Genomic DNA, 26601 nt, shown 5'->3' on the forward strand with positions numbered 1-26601 from the left:
AATGCTTGTAAATCAGTGGCATTACCAAATATTTTGGATAAAATAAAATTTGATATTTAATGCATTTTTTGAAAGCACTGAAGTAGTCATTAAGGGAAAAATCACTTAGGTTACAAAGAATGTAAGTACGTAATACATATGTAGGCTACAAAACACAATTATAAAATGAACACTCATGAGCTTAAAAAGTAGAGTGTAAAGAACCATAATTCAATTTCAGAATTAGAATAGTTCCAACGATAATATCCACTTTCTCCCTGATTCCATCCCCTACCTTACCTTTAGAGAGAACCACAGTTCTAAATACTATATTTACCATTTACTTATAACAATAGGTTTCTTATGTACTTATGCCTAAATAATATATTTTGAGTTTTGCTTGTTTTGGGATTTGTAAATATGGTATTACATATTTATGCCATCTCCTGAAACATTTTTCCATTCAAATTATGTTTCTAAAGTTAACACACATTATTGTAATTATAGTTTACTAATTTTCATTGCTTTGAAATATTCCTTTGTGTGATTAACATAATTTATTTACATACCCTCCTGGTGGTAAACATTTGTTTTTTTCCAGTTTTCTGGTATTGGAAACATTTCATGTACCCTGAATGACATGTATGATGATTTTTCTACTTTAATACCTTAAGAGGAGAATTGATAGAATGTAGGGTATGTGCATATTCAGCTTTGCAGGAAAATTTGTAACCAAGGTGATGGTGTTTCATATTCCCATAAGAAGTCTAAAAGAGTTTCCACTGCTCTTACACCTACAAACAACTGTATTTTTCAGATTTCTTAATTTTTGCCAGTCTAGTAAATGTAAATGGCATCTCTTTTGCATTTCCCTGATTGATAAAAAGGTTCAGTTTTGTTTTAGTATTTATTTACCCACCTGATTCCCCTTGTATTTTGCCAGTTTAAAAAACTATGTTGTATGTCTTCATTACTGATTTGTAAGAGCTTTAAAAAATATATTTTAGAATACAAATTCTCTCTTCTCTCATATATGTAGCAAGTATCTTATCCCAAGTTGTGGCTTTCTTTTTACTCCTGCTGTGGTAATCTGTTATGTAATATTATAATTACCTCCTTATCACTCAGCACACCTTACTAGATAAAAAGGCTCTTGAGGTAAGAAACTGTATCTTTTTCATTTTTGTTTCCTCAATATCTAGCAAGTACTCTACACATAGCAATGTACATATAGTTGTTCACTAAACATTTGCTGAATCAATTGTCATAACTTTAGAAATAGTGAATCAAATTTTGTTTTATGCAAACTGGTTACAACACACTGTTAAAGCCAAGAGAGTCAGAAGTATATCACATATCGTTCTATATGTGCACTTCAAAGGTGAGTGGTAAGAGGTAAGAGTATCTGTAGAGAGGTTGCAGGACGTTGTTTATAAACATTTATTACCAACTTTGAACAGTTGGCACTGTTCATTTTCTATTCTTTTCAGTGTACTTACGGTCAACCAAACTCCTGTAGTAGGATATTATTTACCTTAAAGTTATCACAAACTTAGAAATGATGATAAGACACAAAAGATTGATTATATATTGCAGTAGATTGTGCAAGGTTCATGGTTTGTATCATTAATTGAAAATTGGTTACCTTTTTAGTAATGGTGTCTGGAGGTACATCCCGCCTCCCAAGTGGATAAGGATTCCATTGGCCACTAGGAGATACATCTTCTTGTCCATTGTCTAAAATGTTGCTTTGCTGGGACGGGGTCTATTGCAAAAATGGTATGGCATTCTTTAGTGATGTAGTAGAAGTTTACCATAGTTTTCTGAAAAGAGTCCCTAATGATCATGGTAAAATTAATTTTGTTTAATTGCAGAAAAACATACATCCTGAACTGGAAATATTATATACTATCTACTGGGTAAGAACTGTAAATGGAAAGCTTTTTGGAAGCAATTAAAAATGCAATTAAATAACCATCTTAGAGTTGTTCACTGAATTTTAAGGAAAAATTTAGATTATTTACAGTACCTGAATAAAAATAATCAGAATAAAATTAACCAATTGTTACAATTGTTAAAAACCACAGCACTTAAAACTTGCTTAATTTTAGTATAATCTCACCATTTAGAATAGAAATTGAAACCATATAATATATAGAATGTAAGTTCTAATATTCCTAGTCATAACCTAAAATAAATTTTATAAGGTTGTATTAATTCTGGGAGAAAATGCCTTGCACTAAACCCAAATATAGTGCTAACACTGGCATAGTGCAAGATTTATGGTACTATGGCATTATCAACAAATAGCTTTGGGGAGGCATCAAAAATATGCTATTAAAAATGTGCTATTAGAATCGTAGTGTAAGTAAATCATGACTGTTTTGATTACCAAATTTATTTATTTACATAAATGATATATATTAAAGTTTAAACTCTTCATAAATATTTCATTTTGGCTGATTTCTTGCTTATTAACAAATACTAATACCTGCCCGTCTTTATTTTGGGTGATTTCATATTCTAACCTGAGTAACAGCAAGCAATCACATACCATCAGAAAGCCTCCAGTGGGGGGAGTATAATGGTGTATTTACATATATTTTCACAAAGGTTCCTTCCTTCCCTAGTGTGTAGGATACACAAGTACTGCTTGGTTTCCTGAGAGAATTCTTCTGTGGTTGAGCTATGATACTCCAGTGTTTCCTATGCCATTTTCTGCACATGTTCTAAAGGATCCCTACTGATAAAGCTCAGCTAGAGAGTGTGCAGCTATACTTTGTGTAAGGAATTGTCCTCCTACCCAAGAAAGGGAGAACTGGGCTATTCTCATCATAACATGTTAAAAATGGGCTGTTTGCTAAGCTTCATCTGGTTACATTTAGTGGTCTTAGTTTGTTCTCCTCTGGAAAACAATGACAGAACCTCCTTACCTGCATTCTGACCACAAATATTTTTTTAAAAGCATTGCTTGGAAAAATTCTAAAATAGGATTTATTATGACATTAGATGAAGTCTTCCTAGTATCTAATGGATTTAATGAAAATTAACTCAGTTTTCTTCTTGTTCTTTGGTTATGTGAATTCTTTTTTCATAATCCTATCAAAAAGTATGAAAAAAAAAAAAAAAGAGAAAAAAGGGACTGAATTTGAGCTCCTGAGTTAGGAATGAATTGATGAGTGTTTATTTGAAAAATTCAATCTAGACAACACGTTTAAAGTATGTATTACTTCAAAATAAGCAGGTAGCTATTCAATGACTATCTGTTTTCCAGCATTGCTTTTCTAGTTTTACCTTTTCCAGATTAATATGTTTGCATGTGCCCATACACATTTTTTTCTAGATATGAAAATATGGTAAATAAAAATTAAAATTAAGATTTAAAACATAATTATTCAGGTTAAGCATTACTGGCCAGTGTTTTCTTTTTGAATTTTTAGTATTTGTCTTTTCTGACTTAGTTTGTTTGCTAGATAATTAATATGTTCATTTGGCCAGGTCTGTGCAATGTAGATTTTTAAGAAGTGGCCAGAATTTAACATAGGTTTCCTTTTTCTCCATATCCTCTCCATCTCTATCTGTGTTTCCTCCACCACACTTGCTTTGACTGCCCAGACATGGCTCCTAGTCACTGTTATAGAGAAACAGAATTACAAAATTCTTTTTGGTGTTAAAAAATGTGAAATCCTTTTAGTCAAAATTCTAACACAATGGTGTAGGTGCTTCACTAGTTTATAAATTAATCTATTTCTTTTTAAAATTAGAATTAAAAATCACACCAAGTCTTTATTACAGGGGCCAAAAGGAACACAAACATGCAGACACATTAAAAAGAACTTTCACTAGGTAACAAAATTAAAGGAACTTCCTGAAAGCAACTTCCTTTTAAGAACGCTCTGGCCTTTTTGTTTTTCTTATATGAGACATTTTAGGGATGACTTAAGTCTGCAGAAATAGAAAGACCATTAAAAACAATTTATTGACATTTGGTGGTGGTGGAGGTGGTGGTGCAGACCGAAAAGAGAATTATGCAGTATGTGCACATTCTTTCCCAAAGGAGTATAGCTATTGTATATAAATTGAGTAGCTTAGCAGTTAAAGTTCTATTAAAGGTTAAAAAAGCTACTGAAAAAATGTTACAAAAATGAAGCTATCACTGTTGAAATTTATTATTCCAGAGAAAATAATTGAACTGAGGTTCAGCTATTAATTCAATTATTTTTTTGTACCACATTCTTTACATTTTCTTTGGATATTTTAAGGAGTAAGAATGAGTTTTATTTTCCTTATCATCTATAACTAAAGATAATAACATGGAAAATCATCACAATGCACTATTTCCTTAGCTTCTAAATTCTGCACGTCTTTAAATATTTCAAAATAATACAGAAAATAGCTGGTGTGATTTTGTGAAACACCAGAAATCATATTTGATAAGACATGCAATAATGCTGAGTAGAAGTCTTGCTGAACAGATGCTATGCCCAGAGATGAGTGTGGGTATTTGTGGATTTAACATTTATAATTTTGACTGCTATGAATGATCACCAAGTGTCTACTTGATCAAGTAATTTCTAATTTTGCTGAGACATAAATGTGCATGCATATGTATACCTCTTTCTCTATATCTATATATGTCTGCACATTTGTATGAGTATGTGCATGCATGTGTGTTCTTATGTATATATATGTGTATAAACATATATATGTGTGTGCAGTAGTCACATAACTGAGTTAAGTAAGCTTAGGTGGTACAGCAGCTTTGCTAACTGATGGGTGTACAGTATGCTTGTGAAATTATACTTATTATTACAATTATATGAGAGTCGTATTAGAATTTGGCAATTTTCAAAGGCCTCAGGATATATCCCTTAAGAATACAAGGATTTCTTTTGCTAAGTAATTGGCACATGGTTCATTAAGGACACTACCGCAGATTCAAAACATCTGCAGTAAAAATTGTTAAAAACAATCATCCCCAAAGTTTTTCCAGTGAAATTATTGTTATATTATTCATTTAAATAATAAAGCTTTTGGAAGAAATAGGTATTACAAAAGTAAAAATATGCCAAACTTGGATCTAAATGATAGTGATATCATGGGCTTCGATCTGAAGGTGGTAATATAGTGCCCAAGTAATTTTTAAACCAGAATTCCATTATAACGAAATTCCACATGAGTACTAAATTATTATTTTGGTAAATTTAGTCACTGTCTATAAGAATTTATTTGGATTTATAGGCTGAAAGTTTTTTCCATAATTAGAAAGGTAAGTGAATCTTTCTTGAGGGACACGTAGCCAATAATAAATGCAGCAAAATCAATAGAAATTACAGGCATGAGCTGCCCTGAGGTGCAGCATAAATCTTGCTTTGCTTTCAGCAGAAAAAATGGCATTAAATAAGCCAATAAGCCTTGGCACTAGGGTGAATAAATGCATACCAAATGTTGGTACTATCTGATACTGAGTCATTTGCATATATACAGAAAGAAAGGACAGTAGACATTTAAAAATAGTTTAGGTGCAAATATTGCTATCTACATTTCTCTAACTCAAAATCTAGTGAGGCAAGTATCAACTAAGCAATTTCAATCAACTTTAGTAAAACAGATAGTGAGGCTAATTTCTTCCAGGCAAAATTCTATGATAAGATAATTTATTACATATATTTATATTATTTTAGCCTTCCCTCACCTGAAATTATAATTGATTTATATTAATGTCTAATTCAATAAGCCAATAAACAGTGGGTGTTATGGTATACTGTTATGGTGGTAGAAATTAAAAAATGAACAAGAGAAAATTATCAATGTCTCCATTATAGAAGAGACCACACTATTTATATTAGCAGCTGGCCACTTGTGGACATGGAAGTACAAAAGGCCAATGATTTCCTCCCCAGCCCTGCTTGTGTCTAGGGCTGCAGTAGCCTGGATGATTAATAAGTTATTTTCTTGGGTCCATAACCTTTAGCTTTTCATTGCTACCAAAAATAATTCTTGGTGATACTGAGTGCTCAGGAAATGTAAGTGGATCTGAAAGAGCACAAGGTAATTACTAGCATTCATTAAGCTCAGTTAACTAAGAAAGCACTAACCTGTAGCACACAGGGTATGATTGGGGTCATGATATGTTTTGGATTAGTCAATATATTCTACTTGTGTATTCTTTTCTCCATCCTATAATATCTACTTCTCCAGATTGTTTTGAAGGTGATGTGAGGTAATAATACATATGCAAGAGGTTTTTAATCTATGAGTCATGTTCTATGAAAATGTTAGGTTTTACAAACATTTGAGAAGGCATCATCATAGAGTAGAAAGAGTATGTATGTAGGCACCAGGCAGAAGCAGATTTAAATTCTACCTACTACTTGCTAAGTGCAGGAGTTACAACAGTGAAACAGTGACAATACAGGTGAGTTATTTTGTGTGACACATGAGCCTCAATTTCCTCATCTACACAATCGAGATATGTCCTTTAAGTGTTTTATGGGTTGCAAGACAAAATATAGTTAAAGTACCTCATAGCACCAGGTACATAGCAGATTCTCAATAAATCTTTGTCTTTATTTTTCTCCCAGTGGAACTATGTATCCATTCTACCATTAATTTTAATATTAAAAATGGTAGTTTGAACTGACATTTTACAATTTGTATTTCTCTATGATAACATAAAATTTCAAGGCAATAGCTAAGCTTAATTACAAATAAAACACATCCAAAGAAGCACATGGAACCATTAATAACATCATAGAAAGTTGCCTTATATGCTTTTTGGAAAGGCAGTAAATAAATGATAAATGAATAAATGAATGACTGAATGAATGAATAAAAAATAAATAGAATACTAATAATTCTGTAATTTAATAAAAGATTTATATGTTCTAAATGTTCTGGTTCCTAAGTATTACTAAGTTTTCTGGGAAATTAGCATAAGCATCTAAACAAATGAATATATTAAGGAAATTAAATTTATTAAACTAATTTTGTTATATTTGTTGGCATTGTCTTAATATCTTAAAGAGTTCTATAAAATTATAGAAGATGTAATTTACTCTTTATAGTATAGAAAGCCTATATGTAGCTTGTAATCCATAAAAAATGTACCATACTTGATCTGACATGTAATAAATATGAAAAAATGGAAAATATTTAAAATACATTGCAAAATCTTGAAGAGGGTTCCCTTTTTGTTCATACAAATATTCACAATGTAAATAGTTTATCAAGTGTAGAGTTCTTCAAGCTTCATTCATAAATAATTATATCCTTTAATTAGTTTATTACAAATTTGTTTAAAGATTGCCTTGGTGCAGAACAGGAAATATAAAAAAGTTTATTCTTTCTCCTAGTTGCAAGAGGCAAGCCTTGGCAAACAGACAGGGTGGGGATACATGTTTCCTTCAGAGAGCAGCACCTGCACAATGGATACTACAACTCCATCTCCAGTGCTTAACTTCCAACAGGTGAAAACATTAATTTAGATTCCTTAGGAAACTTCCTTCATTCTTTCCAGGACACCCCAGAGTTATTTGCCACAGCATCTAACTAGAGATAGCCAGTATTATCGTTCAAGAATTTTATGAATAAAAGAGACAGCTCCAGAATTTCCACAGGAGAAGAAATAGTTATGTCAATTTTATTTAATGAAAATGTTTGTTTATAAGTTGGTCTTACCCTACATTTTAGTGAAATTCTTATGGTTAATGAGTATTTAGGGGCTGCAAAGAAGTCTTAAGGATCTGAGATGGTAATTTTTATTATCTTAAGTAGAAAGACAAACACGTTATAACAGATTTTGATGCATTTCTAAATCAAAGTTAAGTAATTTTTGCCTATCTCCTCTCCTGGGGAGAAGGGTTCAGGGAGATTGAATCTCAATGATGGGACCTGTTAGCAATGGTCAGTGGAGCCCAGGAGGAATAATTGGAGAGACTGCATTTTAAAGAGAGGCTGATTCTACAGAGTGTGGCAGAAAAACCTAACAAATTTTCAAATGAAAGCTCTGTACAAGAGACGTATGAGGGTACAAAAGCGAAGGGACAGAGGCTTAGACTGGAATTCATGGGAGGAAGCAGAGCCCAGAGCTATTATTGCAGCCCATTAACTATCCAGTGCCTGATAAGGTTCCTGCATTGGTGACAGGGTGGGAAAGTTGTCCCATTCCTAAATGCTTGAAGTTTATAGGACTTAAAGTAGTAAGTTTTGGATCATAAAATCTTTTGGAGTAATGCATTACTTGCCCTGCCTATGTATCTTTTTTCTCCCTTGCCTTCTCTATTTTTCTTCTTTTTTTGGTGCAGATAATAAAATATTGATGATAATTTATTTTGAGGTGGAGTCTTTTAATACTTGAATGATTCTTGATTTGCAATTAATGTGGCTTCCAAAGAAAATTCATTTTGGTCACCTATGTGCTCACCTGAGGATTACTGAAAATCCCCAAATATAACTCTGCATTATTTCTTCTTAGAGCTCGCATGAGTCCATTCTCTAGGGTACCCCAAATGACATCAGAAAATTAATATGCTAACACAGTGATACCTAATTTATATCTGGAGAGTAATTTAGATGTTAGGAAACACTGTTTCAAGTGTATTGGCATTTTTCAGATACTGTATATATCTATATTGTCATACAGATTGATAAGTAAATATGGTCAAAAATTAAGCAAAACAGGGGCATCTTCATATGATACAACTTCAGGGGGGTTCAGGCAATAGCTTCCATCATACCAAGATCTCTTTAATTTGTTCACTGAATTTTGAAATTCCATTTTTTTAGTTTAAAGGTTTGATATGGTTTGGCTGTATTCCCACCCAACTATCACCTTGAATTGTAATAATCCATATGTGTCAAGGGTGGGGCCAGGTGGAGATAACTGAATCATGGGGGCAGTTTCCTCCACACTGTTCTCATGGAAGTGAAGAAGCCTCATGAGATCTGATGGTTTTATAAATGGGAGTTCCCCTGCACAAGCTCTCTTGCCTGCTGCCATGTAAGATGTGACTTTGCTCCTCCTTTGCTTTCCACCATGATAGTGAGGCCTCCCTAGCCATGTGGAACTGTAAGTCAATTAAACCTCTTTCCTTTGTAAATTACCAGTCTTGGGTATGTCTTTATTAGCAGTGTGACAGCAGACTAATACAAGGTTTGATTTCTATTTAATTGGCAAGTCCTATAAGAAAGGTGTGATATCTCATCGATTCCTTAATGCCATTAAGTTTCAAGGTCTTTTTGAAAACTGGTTTTGTTAGGGAAGAGGATGAGAGTCTTGGGCCTCTGAGAGGACATGAAAAATAGGTTCCATTAAAGTAGGAAATGAAGCAATAATGGTCATGCTGATAGTGTGTTGGAGCCAATTTGTACTGGCTCACGAGAGCCAACTGCACGTGAATCTTCCCAATTCTAAGTTCAGTGACATTAAGTTGGTACCTTGAAATTAGCCATAGGGAGAGTATTTATATTGCTGACATTGGCAGATACCACAAATCAAGGCCTTGTCTTTGATTTGTTACCAGCTCTCCACTGGTCCAGCAGTATAGACCAGGCACAGCAAAAACAGCATTCAAAAGTTTTCAATTTAGTGGTTTTTTTTTTTGTTTGTTTGTTTGTTTTAAGTTATGGTGAGTGATAAAAAAGCTGTGGCTATAAATGTCTTCTTGATTTTGTTATTCTACTCACAGTATGAACCAAACTATCCACAGTTTGGGAATGTTATTAAAAAACTAGATTAACAATAGAACAGGAATTTGAGGTCTTATGACCCTCATTTTGACGGGGTGAGTCATAATGTTCATTCATTTTATTAAGAGAGAAGTGTTTAGAAGTTACTGTCACTCTGTTATCCCTACTTTGCATTGCTTTTTTCATAAAAACTTACTAAGCTAATGACTATATAAATATATAGGCATAATGACATACTGTGAAAATGACTCATTGGTTTCCACTAAAATGTAACTAAGACAGAAGGCATTAATTGATCTACATGTAAAATGTGCATTCTCAGTTTTGGCTGAATTAAACAAACAGAACTGTTCCTTTAACAATGGAAATGTTTCCTCTTTCAGTATATTCCCTTTCGGTGTTCCTACATTTTCACCTAATACCATGTAAACTTGCTACTTTTCCACTAACCTAGTTTCCTAAGCCACAAACTTGTTTCTCACATTTTTCTTCTGTGTTATATTTCCTGCAAAAAAATGGGCTGAAGAAGCACTTATAAGTACCAGCTACTTAATTCTCCTCCTAATTTAGGATTCTATGTCTTTTCCAAAAGAATCAATTGAAATCCAATAATTTTGAGCTCTGTTCTCAGAATGCATCACCAGGAGACGATAGGACTATCTCCAAAAAAGTAAAAAACATACATATATATAAACACAAAATAAAGAAAAACAAAGGAGGAAAAAAGGAAATGAATAATAAGAAAAATGAACCTTGAAGCAACACAAAAAGCCATGTACCTGCTCAATCCAAAAAGCAAAGCTCAATCCAAAAAGCAGGAACCTGATAATCAGTCCAGCTACAAATATTCATTTAGCAGCTAAGAGTTCAGGCTCTACATTATTTGCCCTTGTGCTTTTTGGACTCATAGGAGCCTATAGTAAGCAGGGTTGTATGTACAGCCTAAACACATTAAGTGAACAAACAACATTAATTGGCTTTGGTATGCTGACACATGTAGGGCAGTCCATACTTACTTTCTGAAGAGGTAGTTCTTGATGATCAAATTTAGACTTAGTCTGCAAGTTTAAAGTCATGCTTCTGCCTGCATGCATTGCTGAAATACCTCCATAGGGCAGCATGCCAAGGTTAACTGTATTGTGTTTGTAAGCAGCATTCTGAGTAGAGGAAATAATCATGTGACAGGGTGTGAACACATGCTCAACAAACTGATAAATTACATGAACAGGTTTAAATTTATAACATTTAACTTTAGGCAGGCAAACAGTAACTTTTTAAAAAAACATGCACTTGATCAGACAGAAGCATACGGTAAACAGTGTTAGTTATGCACATAATGAGTACCATCCAGAACTACAGAAAAGACAAAAAGCAAAGAAGATACATTCTGTTTTACATCTGCTGCTAACTCAACGTCATAAATTCTGTCTCTTATACATCGTGATAGTAGTGACTTTGGACAAGTATTATTCATCTGTGGTAATCTATCCATTTAAAAATTCGAACAGTGAGATCTTAAATTTTACCAGCTGCAGATCTTTGTTCTCTTTCACATTGTGAGATCAGCACTTGTGAAAGACAAATATTAGTTTCTAATTCTGTCTTAAGCTAATGCATTGCAATGTTAAAGCCAAAATCAGTCCCCTTTATTGCTCAGTCTGTAGGCATAATTACAGCAACTCAGAAAAAACAGCTGGTCAAAATGTCATTTGAGCTGACCATAGGCTTGATTGAACTTATTAATTCAGTTAAATCAATCAAATACATTTTATGTGGATCCAAATATTCTATTTTTTGTTTCTTAAAAATTATATTTTAAACTAACAAAATTTCATAGTAATATTGAAGCAATTATAATTTATTGATTTATTAATGCTAATTATCTAATATATCCAAATACCTACAGAACACTCTGGTGGCATTTGCATTTAAGTGACTGATAATTTTTTTCCTATAAAACTTTATTTAAAAATTAAATGTAAAATTTTAGATACCCTCTCATCAAATTGTTTCCACCTGTACTATCTCCTTCTTCAGTCTACAGTGGAAACGTAATCATTGACAGCATTTGGCCCCTTTAAGTAATTTTCTCATTTTGGTAAAAAAAGATCACAGAAGTTAACTTAGCACACTTTTTCTAAGCCAAATATTACTGAACGTTAACAGCAGGCAGCTATTCTATTCTGAGGGCAATATTATCAAAGTAATGAGTTTTAGCATCAAAGTTTCATTGACTGAAGCTGAAAGATTATTATACTCCTGATGGTGTGCTTGTCTACCAATCATATTTGTTATGAATCCATTATTATTTCATATAGAGATTTTCCATTGTCCCCATGCCAAAACTGAAAAAGACACTGAACATCTCAATCTGGCACTTGGAAAATTCCCTAAGGTTTAAAATTCCTCCAGTCTAGTGCTCTCTCAGCTTCTATAGAACAGAAGCAGTCTCAGACATATGGGTTCATGTTTTAAATTCCCTGTCATAGTGTGGCTCTGCAGTGAAAGCATGAGCCTTGTGGTTAAACTAAAAGAGGAAACAAGCATCTTTTATCTAGGGTGGTTCTTAGAGCTGCCTCTTCAAGGTCAACACTTAGATGTTTCACCAACATTTTGTTGAACTGTTAAGCTTATCCAACGTCCAAGTCTCTAGGCAATTGTCTTTTATGTGGAATGGACAGAGATCTCATAATTTCTTGTGTAACTATTTGATTTTCAGGGTTCAAATGACTCAATTAAATTTCACTGGGAAAGAAGCACATTATTTCTCTGGTGCAGTCTGCCTTTGGACAGAATGTTAAGTAGCACAGCTATGTCGAAACTGGTTTCACATAATAAGTCTGTGCTTCAGTACCCCGAATTCACCTTGTTGAGTAGCTGGGAAGTTTTATGAAAGATATAGCCTGAATAGCTCCGTAACTCAGCTGAAAGAAAGAAACGCGACTTGGAGAAAACAAAAGAAAGAGCTTCTAGGATCTGATGACTCAAAGCAATACTCTGAGGTAATTTAATTTCTTGCAATTAAATGAGAAGCTATTGAACGTACATTGAAATTGCTTTGAAAAATGAAAGACACCTAGGGAACTGTACACAAACAGAGGTTGTATGACGATCAACTAAGAAGGGAAGTGTCATAGCAATGAAAAATACATGAGTTCGCTTTTTGTTATCTGGGATAGGAAGGGCCTTCAAACATTTGCTGATTCAAATCTCTCTCCCCTAACCCTATATGCCTGCTTAAAATTCTTGCTTCATCTAGAGGAGTCGCCTACTTTTCAGAAGCTGGGGTCAAAGGAGAGGAATCATTGATCTGGGATACCAGTAACTAAGTGATGGAACCAAATGCTCAGAATTTTATATTTTCCTTTTCATTAGTTGTTTGCACTCATTCCTCTGTTGCCTCAAATTACTAGTCATTGTACATATGCTCCAAAAAGCTTCTTATAACCTTTCTTGACTAGTTCATCTTACCCTGTTACGTATGGTCGTGTCTACACGAGGCCAGAGTTCCCAAACTGTACTGTATTATTTGGCCCCAAATATTTTCGCCCTCCAAGTTATCTGTCTACATGGAGGGTATACTTGAGGTAAGGCATGGTGACAACCGACCAGGTGTCTCCCACTGACAGCCAGTCATGAGGCTTTGATGAGGCTCCCTTCAATGGGACTGAGCAAACCTATTTGAAACAGACATTCTGATGAAATATTTTGCAAAGCAGAACCAATTTCCACATTGAGAAACTAACACCCACACCCACATTTATTAGTTCACTCTTTCCCTAAAAAAAATTGTTTTCTTGTCATGTAGACACGACCTACAAGCAATATAATTATTTGAAAAGTGTAAACCTGTAAACATAAAATTCAGTATTAAAGAAATACCTAATAAATGCAGTGACCTGTGCTTTTAGCAGAACACCAAATAAAATAATAAAACTATTGAGTGAGACAATGCAATAGTATATTATTACCCAGATCCCCAATTTGCACTCAGCATTCAGCCCTAGAAAATTAGAACAAAAAGCCCCATTTTCACAAAAAGGATCTTTAAGATTCTAATGTCAATGCAGAGCACATCAAGCCCTCTACACTAAAAGCCACAAAGTACACTGAATGATGATGGTCAATTGAAAATAGTTCTAGAAAATGAGTACCACATTTCTCTTAGATTTGAACAGGCAACAAAATGTAATTCTAGGCATCATATGATTTTTTTTTTTTTTCTTTCCACTGTCTCTGATCCCTGTATATGTGGACTCATTTTTTTTTTTTCCAAGATGGAGTCTCACACTGTCGCTCAGGCTGGAGGGCAGTGGCGTGATCTTGGCTCACTGCGACCTCCACCTCCTGGGTTCAAACAATTCTCCTGTCTCAGCCTCCCGAGCAGCTGGGATTACAGGCGTGCACCACCATGCCTGGCCAATTTTTCTTTTTTTGTATTTTAAGTAGAGATGGGGTTTCACCATGTTTGGTCAGGCTGGTCTTGAACTCCTGATCTCGTGATCCGCCTGCCTCGGCCTCCCAAAGTGCTGGGATTACAGGCGTGAACTACCATGCCTCACCTATTGTGACCCAACTTTTAACTGAACTAGAATTAATTTTCTTTTTTGCTGCAATATACATACTAATTTGTACGTTTGCTGTCTTCATAAAGACATCATCTATTTTTGTTGTCTGTAGTATAATTTGAGTTTAAACATTTATTTCTATATAAAAACCAACATTCTAAATGGCAGGATTTTTATTAAATAAAATAATGTGTAGTAGGGCTTTTAATTCCTGCTTATTTTTCTGTTTCTTGCTGGGAAAATTATTGCTCATTAGAAATAATAACTAGTAGTTCCATAGCATTAACTATGTGCAAATTTCATAAACAAATTACGCCTGACTTTAATATAAGTGAGTCCATTCAGAAACGGGGGAAATATCCACTTTTTATAGGTTCAATAAAAATCATACTCTTTAGGTCACTAGAGAACAGTTCTGTGTCCTAGGAGAGGCATTTTGCCTTAATGACTAGAAAACAGTTGAAGCACCATCCCTTCTAATGGAGTCAAATTCTTTCTTACTAACAATATTTGGGTTAGATTTGATGAATAATTCACCTGCAGGTTATGAACTCTCAGAGAGCATTTAGCCACATCCATGAGAAACTATTATGATCCATTTCCCTCACAATATAAAGATAAATAAAATACTGATCATCTAATTCATTCACGTAGTTCATGCTTCACTACATGTGCTTAGAAATGCCAAAAAAGTAACACTAAAGGCAGGAGGGATATTCTTACAGAGAAATGCCAGACATACCCTGTCTAACCGTCTAGCTTCTATATGTCTAAGCAGCTGTTGTCTCCAGTCTGCAGGCATTTTACCACAGCTCTCCTCTCCCTTCACAGGAGTAGGCCTCGTCTTTAAATCACTGTTATCTGATGGCTTGTCACCATAGTTACCCAAGTTATAGTCAGATGGTATTTTTTCCAAAAGAGCTGCCATAGTAGGCCTAGCTGAAACTGGCCTGGTTTGGGAGGCACCATAACTCTCTGTACTGTAGCTTCTCGCAGACAATGGCCTCCTTTGGGTAAGGTTTTTAACCGGAAAACTTCCCGCCTGAGCTTTCACTTCTTGATATGAAGGGTGTTCATCTTCATACCTGCCATTCCTTTTCAGGAACTGGGACTCAGTCACTGTAACGCTGCTTTGGCGATCCAGCCCTCCCCTATATGGAGGTCTGCCATACCTATCAGTTGGGGGCAGCTCGTGAGGCTCATTGACCCTTCTAAACATGGCCATTTCTGTGGCGCTCACCAGGGAGTCGGCCCTTCTCAGGAAGCCTGCCCTGGCCCCTTGACTTGCGAACTGGGCATTCACCACAGCATCCTCATTCACAGATGGCTGAGAAAATGAAAACATTTGCTCCATTGGTGGGTATCCTCTGTAAGCTCTAGGACTAATCAAATCCTTGGCGATGTTTTTGCTGGCTTGTTGCATGTACTCGGGATTGTGTTGAAAAGGGGGTGGTATCCTCTTTTCGGCTTTCACTTCCACTGATCCTTGAGGATTGAAGCTTTGGTCAAACTGATAGACTTTTTTTGTCATAGAAGCTTTTTGTTGTTGTGGCCCTTTACTACTTCCGTAGGTGAGCATCTCGTCATCCAGCATTGGGACTGACTGGCTTCGAGACATACTGGACATACCATGCTCTGGTCCCAGCATCTTATCTGGTCGTTCGTGGCTTCCTAAGTGATCACTCCCAGAAGCATAGTTTTCTAATGGTATGTTATACACCTTATATGTACCAATGTCAATCTCATCGATACTCTGTGACTTTTTGAATTTATTAGACTTGATATCTTTCATTAGAGGGGAAAGCCTCTCTGTGCTTTTGCTAATTGAAATAACACCTTTAGAAGATTCTGGGCGGCAGTGGATTTGAGAAAAGACATTACTAAGACTCCTGTTGGGATTGGAATCATGATACTCCCATGGTACGCCTGGAGAAAAAGGACTAGGTATTTCAGTAGATTCCTTTATATGTTCTTTCCTCTCAGGCAATGGGCTGGTAGTAGGGGTTGTCTCTAATTTGGAAGGAAAAGCGGTCCTGTCTTCAAACGGACTAGGGGTTCTGGTCCAATTCTGCCAAGGATTGGAAGGAGGCACTTCTGTTTCTGGTGTGTGTCTGTGTGTAGACTGCTCAAGTTCCAGGGGAACACCAACAATCCTGTCTTGCCTGATCAAAGGCCTGCGTCCGTGCGAAGATGTGCTTCTAGATTTCGAACTTAAGAGAGGATTACTGTTGGCATTCTCGGCTGTGGTTTCCTCAGCAACAAACCCTGTGTTGTCATAATGTGAGCCATCAGTCCAGTTGTCAGTGAAAGTATCACTCATGGGCAGCCGGTCAGGACGCTGTGGTATACTGCCTGGGGGAACAGCCTCCCGCTGGCTGAGTAATGGCTTTGAATCAAGAGGCTGTGGGAAAGATGGTGCAATCCTGTGAACACAATGGGAAGAAGAAATTGAAAAGGATGAAGAGTTGGGTCTAATTAGCATCATGATTCCTGATATCCATTCCTGGAGATTCTGATTTGGTACATTTCAAACTATTGACTGAGAGTACCTTTCTTACAAATGCTTCGTGTATGTAATGAATCTAAATTGTCTTCAGATAACTTTTATTTGAAGGTCAGGTTTTGAAGACACTAAATGCTATTTTATAGGGAGCGTATTCAGGTATGTTTTTGTACAATGTAAATTATATTATGACTTTAGATCACTGACATGTTTATATCATTGACCATGTTATTTCTAGCAGATACTGAAATAATGTAGATAATGAATTTACAAACTGAAAGAGTTAAGATTTTTATTATGAGCATCAATGAATAAGAAAAGTTACTCAGGAATTACTAAAGAAGACATTGCCAATAGTGGCAATATTATCAGTAAAATATGAGTAAAAGTTATTGACTACCTATATCATATAACAATTTTAATTTGCTATTTGTAGTGTAAAACATAGCAACAAGTTACAAAATGGAATTAGAACTGGAAAACACTGCCTTATTGAGTCACTTTGTTGTGCTCTGTGTGTGGTTTTTTTCATCTGTAAAATTAAGAGTAATATAGAGGAGGAGGCATTTTGGAAAGATTAAGTACTTTAAAATACATCCTAACTTTTCCAGGTGGTAATAAAATTATTATGATGATGATAGTAATGAAAATTTATTGAACACTTACTCTGGACCAGACACATAAGTGTTTTACTGGCATTTTATTTTAATTCATTATGCCATTTTGTATGGTATAACATCCATGTCTCATCAATAAGTATCAGTGGGCTAACACTTTTTTTTTATTTTTTAAATTTTTTGTTCTACCATCTCATCCTGTTAACTCCTACCATGTCTTCCTTAACCAATGGCCTCTCCCTGTAAGATGGATTCATCTGTTCTTGGCAGTCCCAGGCGAACAACATTTGCTTACCTGCCCCTTCTGTCTTCTGTGCCACTTGTGTGCCGAATACAATTCCAAAATTAAGAAGATTCCATTTTTTTAAAAGTTGCTGAAAATAAACGTTTGGGAACAAAAGGAGGGAATTCTAAACACACCTGTTACCCCACAAAGAATTATGTACTGCATCTTTAGCTGTTGTCTGCAAGGACCCCACTTTAACCCGGGTATTAGAGGATCCTGAGGAAGCCTGGGAAGGCGAGTAGTCTGAGTAAGTGCCTGAGGAAACACTGTTATTCAGACAGTGAGTTTTGTCAACTTCAGACTCATCAGTTGATTCTGAAATTTAAAGGGGAAAATGTTATAATGCTATGACACTGACAATTACACAGAAAAGCAAGTATGAAAAATGGAAGCCATACCGATGAAGGTTAGAAATGCATATTTGTAAAACATTTGTATAGACTATGGTGTATCATAATTTACAACTGGCGATTCATCATGCACATGCATTTGTAGCATATTTTCCACATTGGGTTCACAATGTTACCTTTTTTGTCCTTCCCTAGCAGAACAAGTTTGGGTGGGTACAGAGGGGTCTCAGCTAATGAAGGGTGAAGTTCCCCAATCCTCATTTCATTAGCTGGATGAACAAAAGAATCCTGAGAGATATAATAATACAGGACAAGGAAAGTAAACATTTAAACAATGGTTAACCGAAGTGGCAGTATCTTTATTTGGCTCAGATTCAAAAATGTGACTCTAGAATTCAGTTCACTGTGGGGCACTGGGAGAAATAAACCATATGTATCTCTGAGTTAAGCATTACAAAATTTTTTTCTAACGTAAGTGAGTCCATTTATTCATCCTTTTTTTTGCATGTTGTTTATATGCCTGGCACTGTGCAATGAACTGTGGAGGTTCCAAAGAAAGACAAAATGTCGCTGGTACCCTCTGGGAGTTTATAATCTAGTTGGAGAGATGAGATATAACTCATTAGAACACCAGACTGAATTATGATAAGCCATTAATGAGCAGTATGATTCACACAAATATGACATATACGCATGTAACTGTTCTAAGTGGTGAACTCTCTAAGAGTTTTAAGAGGAAAGTATGTCACTGACCAATTAAGATTTTGTGTGTGTGTGTGTGTGTGTGTGTGTGTGTGTGTGTGTGTGTGTGCATCCCTAGCCACATTAATTCACTGTCGGGTCCTATAAATCCTGCTCTTCCCACCACTTTCCTCCACACTTTCTACTGTATCCCAAGTGATCATCTCCTCAATTTCTCAAGTTCTATCATGTCTTCTTCCAAAGGTTCCTGGTTTTCTCACACCTAATCTAGCGTGCTAAATCTTCATTCTATACCCCTTCGAGTGTAACGAGCAACATCGATACACGACTATAACTTCATAATGACAAATAAACATGTAGAAAACCCAAGCATTTTAAACTTCCACAATTCAAATTACTGTTCTCAGCTAACCAGGGAGTGTGGAGAGCATTCGGGGGAAGGTAAAATACCAAATTCTCACTTTCTTCTAGATATAAAAATGCCTTATCTATGCCCATAAGTAGTGAGATATATTTATGCATAGCAGCTATTATTATGTCTTCTTTTCCCTTAAGATTAATTTTAATTCAAATAAGAATTTTTCAGCTTTTTAATTCATTAGTATCTTGTGAGTTTGGACCACTAATGTAAAGTACTTAGAAATATTTTGTTAAATCAGAGAAAAAAATATACTTGAGGACAAAAATATTGTAAAGTTAAAAAGTCCTGTCTTAAAACTAATCGGTTGGTATAATCAACAGGCAGAAACTCTTACTATAAATTTTATATATTGCCAAGGACCCCCATAGTGAGACATGTTCAGGTCTTTGGTTATTGCAGAGAAGCACGTCCATTTCTTTAACTTTTGGTTTAAGTTCTATCTTTTGGGATTCTTTTGGGTTAGGTTTGTATGGAAATATTTGCCTGAAAAACCTGGTTATATCTGTTATTTGTTAATTTTTTAAATAGAATATTTCAATAAAAGAAAATGGCAAGATCTTTTAGTCCAACACTTTTGTTTTCTAGAGGCGGGTTCTGAGACTTGGCTTAGGCCTAGGGCACAGAGATCCAGCACTGCGGCAGGATTCTCTTGGGCTCCATTCCAGTGATCTTTCCTTACCTTGTGCTGCCTCCTGGTGAGCTCAGCTGTGAGCACACAAGGAATTTAAAATGAGGTATCAAATTGCAAAGAGGAACAGGAAAAGGAGTAGAATGGAAAATTCAGCAGTTGAAGAGGCTATATTTGCTACTCAAAGGTGTTCTATGTGATACTGTGTATGCCATATTGCCTATCCTAAGAAAAGTTCATTTTTCATATGGGCTTCACAGAACAAAGATAACTACCCAACAAAAGAAATTAATCACTGACTTTGTTTTTTATAAATTCTTTTATAGAGGCCATATTTTCTTTATTTTGATTGATTTTAAAAATTATTTCAGAGGGTACATATTCTTCATTTTGATTGATTTTGAAAGTTAGTTCAAAGATTTAGCATAAGAAATGTATGACAAAGTTTTAAGGTGACAGAATGGAGGACAAAAGTCTTTATATACCTTTGGAGAAATTTATAAGAAGATATGAGTTTGAGAAAGAGTACCATGAAAGGCATAAAATACGCTGACTTGCCAAAAAATTTGTTACAAGGTGTCATATTTTCATCCTATTTCTATTTTTGTATTTTGTTAGTCACCTTGGGCAAGTCAGTGTACTTCTCTGGGCATTATCATCATTAAAATAAAGGTAATCAGTAACAGGAATTAGTGCCAATTCCTGTCTAGTACTAACAATCTATGAATCTAAAGGTAAGTTATTTGTTGAAATAATAATCTAAAAATATTCCTATGATACCTAATTACAAGAATGGGAATTTTGTTTTATTCAAAAGAAAAACAAAAATAGAATAGAAACACAAAAAAGCAAACCAAATAGTTGTACAAGTACAGAATGTTAAAATAAGTATGGGTTTTGCTTTTTTTCCCCTTATGTTCTACACATTCAGTATTCAGGTCATCTTGTTTGTATTGATTAGACTTTCAAACTTGTATACCAAAATTATGACTGGAACTCTGCATGGTAGCTCTGGTTTGACTCAGGTTCAAGCTTCTGATCCTGTTCAAGAATTTCTATTGGGAATCAAAAACAGCCTTAGTGACCAGGAAGAGAGGATGATTATCAGCTAATTATGATAGAAATTATGATTATCAGCTAATTATGATAGAAATACAAGTATTTCTTCTTAGAAGGACATTATTGAAACAAGAATGATGAATTTGCAGTGATCCAAGTAGATTCTCTTATCCTTATGAACAAAGTGATGATGATGATGATGACAATGATGATAATGGCCATAAATTACATGGCACTAATTACATCTGCTGTGGTGCTACTATGCTAAACCCTCTCTATTATCCTTGTTAATTATTTAAAAGACAACCTTATTTTTTTTATCATTATGTGGCATTCAAATTATTTATCATCTTTTTTTTGTTGTTGTTCTGCAGATAAGGAAATGAAGGCTCAGTGAGGTAAAATCGTAATTCTAAGTCACAAACCTAATAAGTGGTAGAGCCAGGATTTGAACTGGGATCTGTGCTACTCAAAGATCTATGTGATACTGTGTATGCAGTATTGTCTATCCTAAGAACAACTCATTTCTCACATGGGTTTCACAAAGTAAAGTTAACTATCCAGCAAAGGAAATAAATCACTAATTTTGTTTCTATAAATTCTTTTATAGAGGCTAGAGGAGTAGAGCTCCTTTTGGAAAAGTGGGCAAAGTTTTGGGGACTGTTTCTATGGGCAATGACAGAGGAAGTTTTTGGTAGAAAATAGAATTTAGTGGGGATTCCATTGCAAGTAGATTGAACCATATTTTCTTTCTGGTGAGGAGACAGAAGTGGGAGAGAAAGAAAAGGTAAAATGTCCTTTTTCACACAATTGCCCTTCCATTGTTCAAACTACATCTTGGCTGCTACTGCCATAAAGAAAAGAAGCCTCAGGAAGAAGTCAAAGGAAAGAAAGCAAGCTTATTTCTGAGCTTTTGAGAGTCTAGGCCTAGTATGAATAAAAGTAATTTAAGGAAAATTTTGAGGGTAATTGACAATTCTCTGTTACTGGAAGAAAGATGTTCCTCTATAGAAAAAAATTGGGCTGAGGCTCCCAACAAAGAGAAAAATGGAGAACATTTTTGGATGGTGAACAGGTATCTTGGTAGTTACTTGCAGAAGGATTAAAGGAGGATGAGGAAGGGATTGGCATATAATTCTCTTGAGAAAGAAGAGAGAATGATTTACTGTAGGCTTCTTCTGTGTCAATAACTGTGCTTGGAGCTGTATATAAATAGCTGTTATATTTTCTGTTTTGTGTTTTTTTTTAAGATAAAGAAACCAAGGATCGGAAAGGTTTTAGGGACTTGTCAAGGTCACAAGGTGGAGCCAAGATTTCAATTCATGTGTGCTAGATTTAAAAGCCCTACCCCTTGATTCTTAAACTGTACTCTGAGGCACCCATGGGTGTTGTTGCAATTAACAGGGACACCGTGAGTTATATTAAATGTTTGAGGGAAACAAAGCAATACTTGACATTAGACAGACACTGTGCAAATGGCTAGCTTGAGATAGCTCTCAGTTACCACATTAGATTGCACATTCTTTTTGATGAAAATCCTTGGCCGGGCATGCTGGCTCATGCCTGTAATCCCAGCACTTTGGGAGGACAAGGTGGGTGGATTACGATGTTAGGAGATCGAGATCATCCTGGCCAACATGGTGAAACCCCATCTCTACTAAAAATACAAAAATTAGCTGGCTGTGCTGGCACGTGCCTGTAATCCCAGCTACTCAGGAGGCTGAGGCAGGAGAATTGTTAGAACCAGGGAGTCGGAGGTTGCAGTGAGCTGAGATCGCACCACTGCACTCCAGCCTGGCAACAGAGCAAGACTCTATCTCAAAAAAAAAAAAAAAAACAAAAAACAAAAAACAAAAACAAAACCCCAAAATCCTTGTGAGGCTGGGTTTTTGGTGGTGGTTGTGATCAAAAACCAAGTGGCATTTGAAAATCAATGAGAAACAGAAATTAAAATTGTGGTGTCTACTATGATTCCTAGCTATGAGAAGATAGGTGGTGTTTAACAGGTGCATGTATGCCATTAATATTTTGGCTTTGATTTGGTAAGACTAAGGTAAAAATGTTCTCTTTCAATTTAATTGCATTGATTTTTTCAAATGACCACAAAGTAGGGCATAAATATTTACTAAGCTGTTTGGGAATAACAACTTAAATGAAACTCCTAGGTATTTATTTTTGTCTAGGGTCACCATAACATCACTGAGACGCTGTGGGCATTTATATACCAAGAGTGTATTGAACACACAGGTGATGAAGTGTGGATAGGTATCAATTAATTAAATTATTAATTCAAAAAAACCTCAGAACTTGTCCTTGACTTCAATGAATATCTAATTGAATGGAGAGACAGACATGTTACCAGAGTCATTATACTAGACTATATCAATCATTCATTTATTCAACAAATATTTATTTTGCTCCTACTCTATCCTAGGCACTGTGCTAGACTCAGGCAATACAAGGACAGGCAAGAAAGAAAGCATCCCTGCCTTCATGAAACTCACAGTCTGAAGTCAATAAACAAAGTAATCATAACTGTTCATCATATTTAATGTGATAATGTGACGTGACAGAGAATATCAGAGGGTCCAACTGATCAGGGTGACCAGGGAAGGCCTTCCTGCTGAGGTGACCTTTAAGCTGAAACTTGAAGGATGAGGACGTGCTAGCCATATAAAGAGATCTGGGGAAAAGGCAAATGCAAACTGCACAAGGCATTATAAAGGAAAATCTCCCTGTCCTCCTTCTTATGGCTCTGCCAGCCCTGTTCTTTGTCTGGCATAATGTATGTTAAAACTATTGGCATATAGTTGGCAAAATGAAAGTGAGCAATAAATATTTACCTTTCCTTTTTCCCCTTAGTTGCATTTGCAATCTTTCTACCTTATTTATTTTTTCTGTTTTCCACTTCTGGTCTTGCCTACCTTTATTCTTTTTTGGGGGTTTTTCTATATTTAATCACATGAATAAATATATCATGCAGTATATAATACCCTCTTCCATATACTTGGCAGTGTGAACTAATAACAATGACCCAAAAAATGGCATACAAGTGCAAAATATAAATGTTTAGCATGCACTGATCAGCTAAATGCTTGATTATCTGCATTTATTAAATCTGGACACTGAAAAATAAGAGTGTGAACCTTTACTTTGGCTGCAGTTATTTTGAGACAGGAGGATAATACAGAAAGCAACAGTTCCTCCTTGCTCTAGGATGGTTAAAACTTAGAGAGAGAAGATCTAGAATCTCAATTTTACATAAAGTATTGAAATTACCAGTGAAATTTCTGTTCAAGAGGAAAAGACTAGTAGAAGAAAGCTAAGAAAGGGGTGGTGCAAATCACACAGACAAATTTAAAGCCGAAAGTTGAGCTTTAATCTTAGCCCGAGCAATAAGAAGTCACTGTAGTGTTTTTAAGGAGGGCAAGGAAATGATTAGAATTCTGTTTTAGAAGGACGATTGATTGACAAGGCAATGAGGAGGCTGGTGACAAGGGAAGCCAAAAAAACGGGTATTTTTTATAGTAATGCAGGACAGAGTGAGGGCCTGAAGAGGTAGAAATGATACACTTAGGTGAGAATGCACAGGCTTTGGTAATTATTTGGAAGACACAGGAAGTGGAGGGAAAGAAGGAAGAAGAAATAAGGACATCTCTCAAATTTCTAGCTTGAGTGAAATGGAAGATAATGGTGCCAGTGAGATCAAGATCAGGAACACGAAAGCAAAAGCAAGTTTACAAAGGAAACATTAAATCTAATTTTGGATTTGTTATGCTTGACCTGACTGGGACAGTTTTAAGATTTATTATTAAATTAATGACCAAAGCCTCATCTATCCCATCCCTGCATGAAGACATTTTAGACTCTTATTTTATAGTAAAATTATCCAGTTTATAGATTTTCATGACCACCAGTTATTTTGATGTCAAACTGTGATTACAGGATATTTAAATATAAAATGTATGTATATGTATTTAATGTGTATCTGCTAAATGTTGGTTTCCTTCCCCTTTATATTGCAGCAATACCTTTGAGATAAAAGAACAGTCTGTTGCTTTACTATAATATGTGCATAATATTTTGGAAAGGAAAACGTACAGTAATACTGATTTTGTAAGCAAAAAACAATGAAAATGAATGTTAATATTTTTTCCCTTAGAAATCTAGGTGTATTCCCCTCCTGTAAGGTAGGTTGGTACCTCTGCTGGCAGATATGCACACTAGGCTTATTTTTGCTCAAGCTCTTCCCTTTGCTTGGAATGCCCTCCTCCCTTTTCCTCTTTAACAGAATCACCCTACCTTTAATACACAGTCTAAACTAAACTTAGAGCATTATATTCGCCATCACTCAACTAACCATGTGATCATATTTTAAATAATATGCTCTTTAATTGTTTCATGTGTCTTAAGTGTATCTGGGTCAGCTTTAAATTATTGGGGGATTACAGACACATTTTATATTTCTTTTTTCTCTCTCACAGTGTTTGGCACAGTGTTACATATGCAGTTGGTGTTTAATAAATGCAACAAAATGATGCTCTGAAATGCAGATTTGTAAAAGAGTTTTGCCAATCTAGATTTTGGAGAAGTAGTTACGTGAACTTACAGATGTACTCAGATCAATTATGTTTCTAATGAAGATAAAAATATGATAACCAAATTAGCTGAAGAGGTGATGAAATAGTAGAGGTGGCGTTAGTGTAGTTGAATTCTTTTCAGACCACAAAATCAATAAGGATGGATTTCTAACTCATTCTAAAATATAGGAATTAAGCTTCACATGACTAGATTCCATAAATCTAAATTTCAAAGTTATATCCTTTTTTTTATTGTTAATCAGTGTTTCCTAGAAAAGTTGTAAGCCAAAGACAAAAACATTTTAAAAATTGTGCTCTAGATCTAATTAGGAATTTTATGAGATTTGCATAATAGAAAATCTTGGATTAGTCTTTCTTAATAATTAATACAATAAAAGTTTGGGGTAGCCAAAATCATGTCACTAATATGATATAATGCACTCACTGGCCAGGCCTTGCTGGGTGATGAACTTATTCATTCTGTGTGTATTGGAACTTTTGGAGTTATGTTAATGATTTTAGGCCATGAGGGTATTATTTTTCCATGATTGATTAAATGCAACCCTCATAGTTTGAAAAAGTAGAGAGATCATTTATATTTTAGGGGAAAAATGCACTTATCAAGGAAGATCTATTCAGTTAAAAAACATATTTAAAATTCCAAAAAATCCAAACCACACTGGCAATTACCAATAACCTTCAAGTACCTCCACTGTAATCTCCTTTGGGGCTACCGGCCACTTGTGTTCATATTTTTCTTTCACAGTTTGCTCCGTGTTAGCAGTTGGATTTGAATTCTCAACACGCACTCCATGGCTTGGCTTACCCACCAAATTTTGAACAGATTTTACCATATTCTTTAAATCCTCTGGGTAAGGAGTTGGATATCGTTTTAGGTTTATTTCAACCTAGAAGTTTACAAAAAGAAATTTAACATAAAAATAACTTCAGCAAGCATGTTCACAAAACTACCCCATTTTATATTCAGTAGTATAATCAAATGCAATACAGTGAGTGTTGAGCTGGCTGAGAAACTGTTATAGAGTAGGATACATAGTGTTTTCATATTTAGCCCTGTGGGACTTCCCACCCCTTCCCATTCTTCTAGATTATAAACTAATTTTGAATCATATTCTGTCTTTAGACCTACCCTATAGATGGCTGAAATAGCAGTAGGTCAAAACACTTAAGTGATTGGTAATTTGAAAAATTTAATCA

General features: G+C 35.2%; 1 protein-coding gene across 1 annotated transcript in view; it reads right to left on the reverse strand.

The window, feature by feature from the left end:
- LRRC7 (leucine rich repeat containing 7) overlaps nt 1-26601 on the reverse strand; it is a 544610-nt gene that overhangs the window by 75612 nt on the left and 442397 nt on the right. Inside the window, exons 18-23 of the mRNA XM_031935208.1 lie at nt 26091-26291; nt 18170-18281; nt 17778-17958; nt 14980-16660; nt 10686-10826; nt 1625-1744 (exon numbers count right to left, since the gene is read on the reverse strand). Coding sequence (XP_031791068.1) covers nt 1625-1744; nt 10686-10826; nt 14980-16660; nt 17778-17958; nt 18170-18281; nt 26091-26291 — 2436 coding nt within the window. The remainder of the gene's footprint in view (nt 1-1624; nt 1745-10685; nt 10827-14979; nt 16661-17777; nt 17959-18169; nt 18282-26090; nt 26292-26601) is intronic.

The sequence above is a fragment of the Piliocolobus tephrosceles genome, chromosome 1 (assembly GCF_002776525.5).
Source record: "Piliocolobus tephrosceles isolate RC106 chromosome 1, ASM277652v3, whole genome shotgun sequence".
Taxonomy (NCBI): Eukaryota; Metazoa; Chordata; class Mammalia; order Primates; family Cercopithecidae; genus Piliocolobus; species Piliocolobus tephrosceles.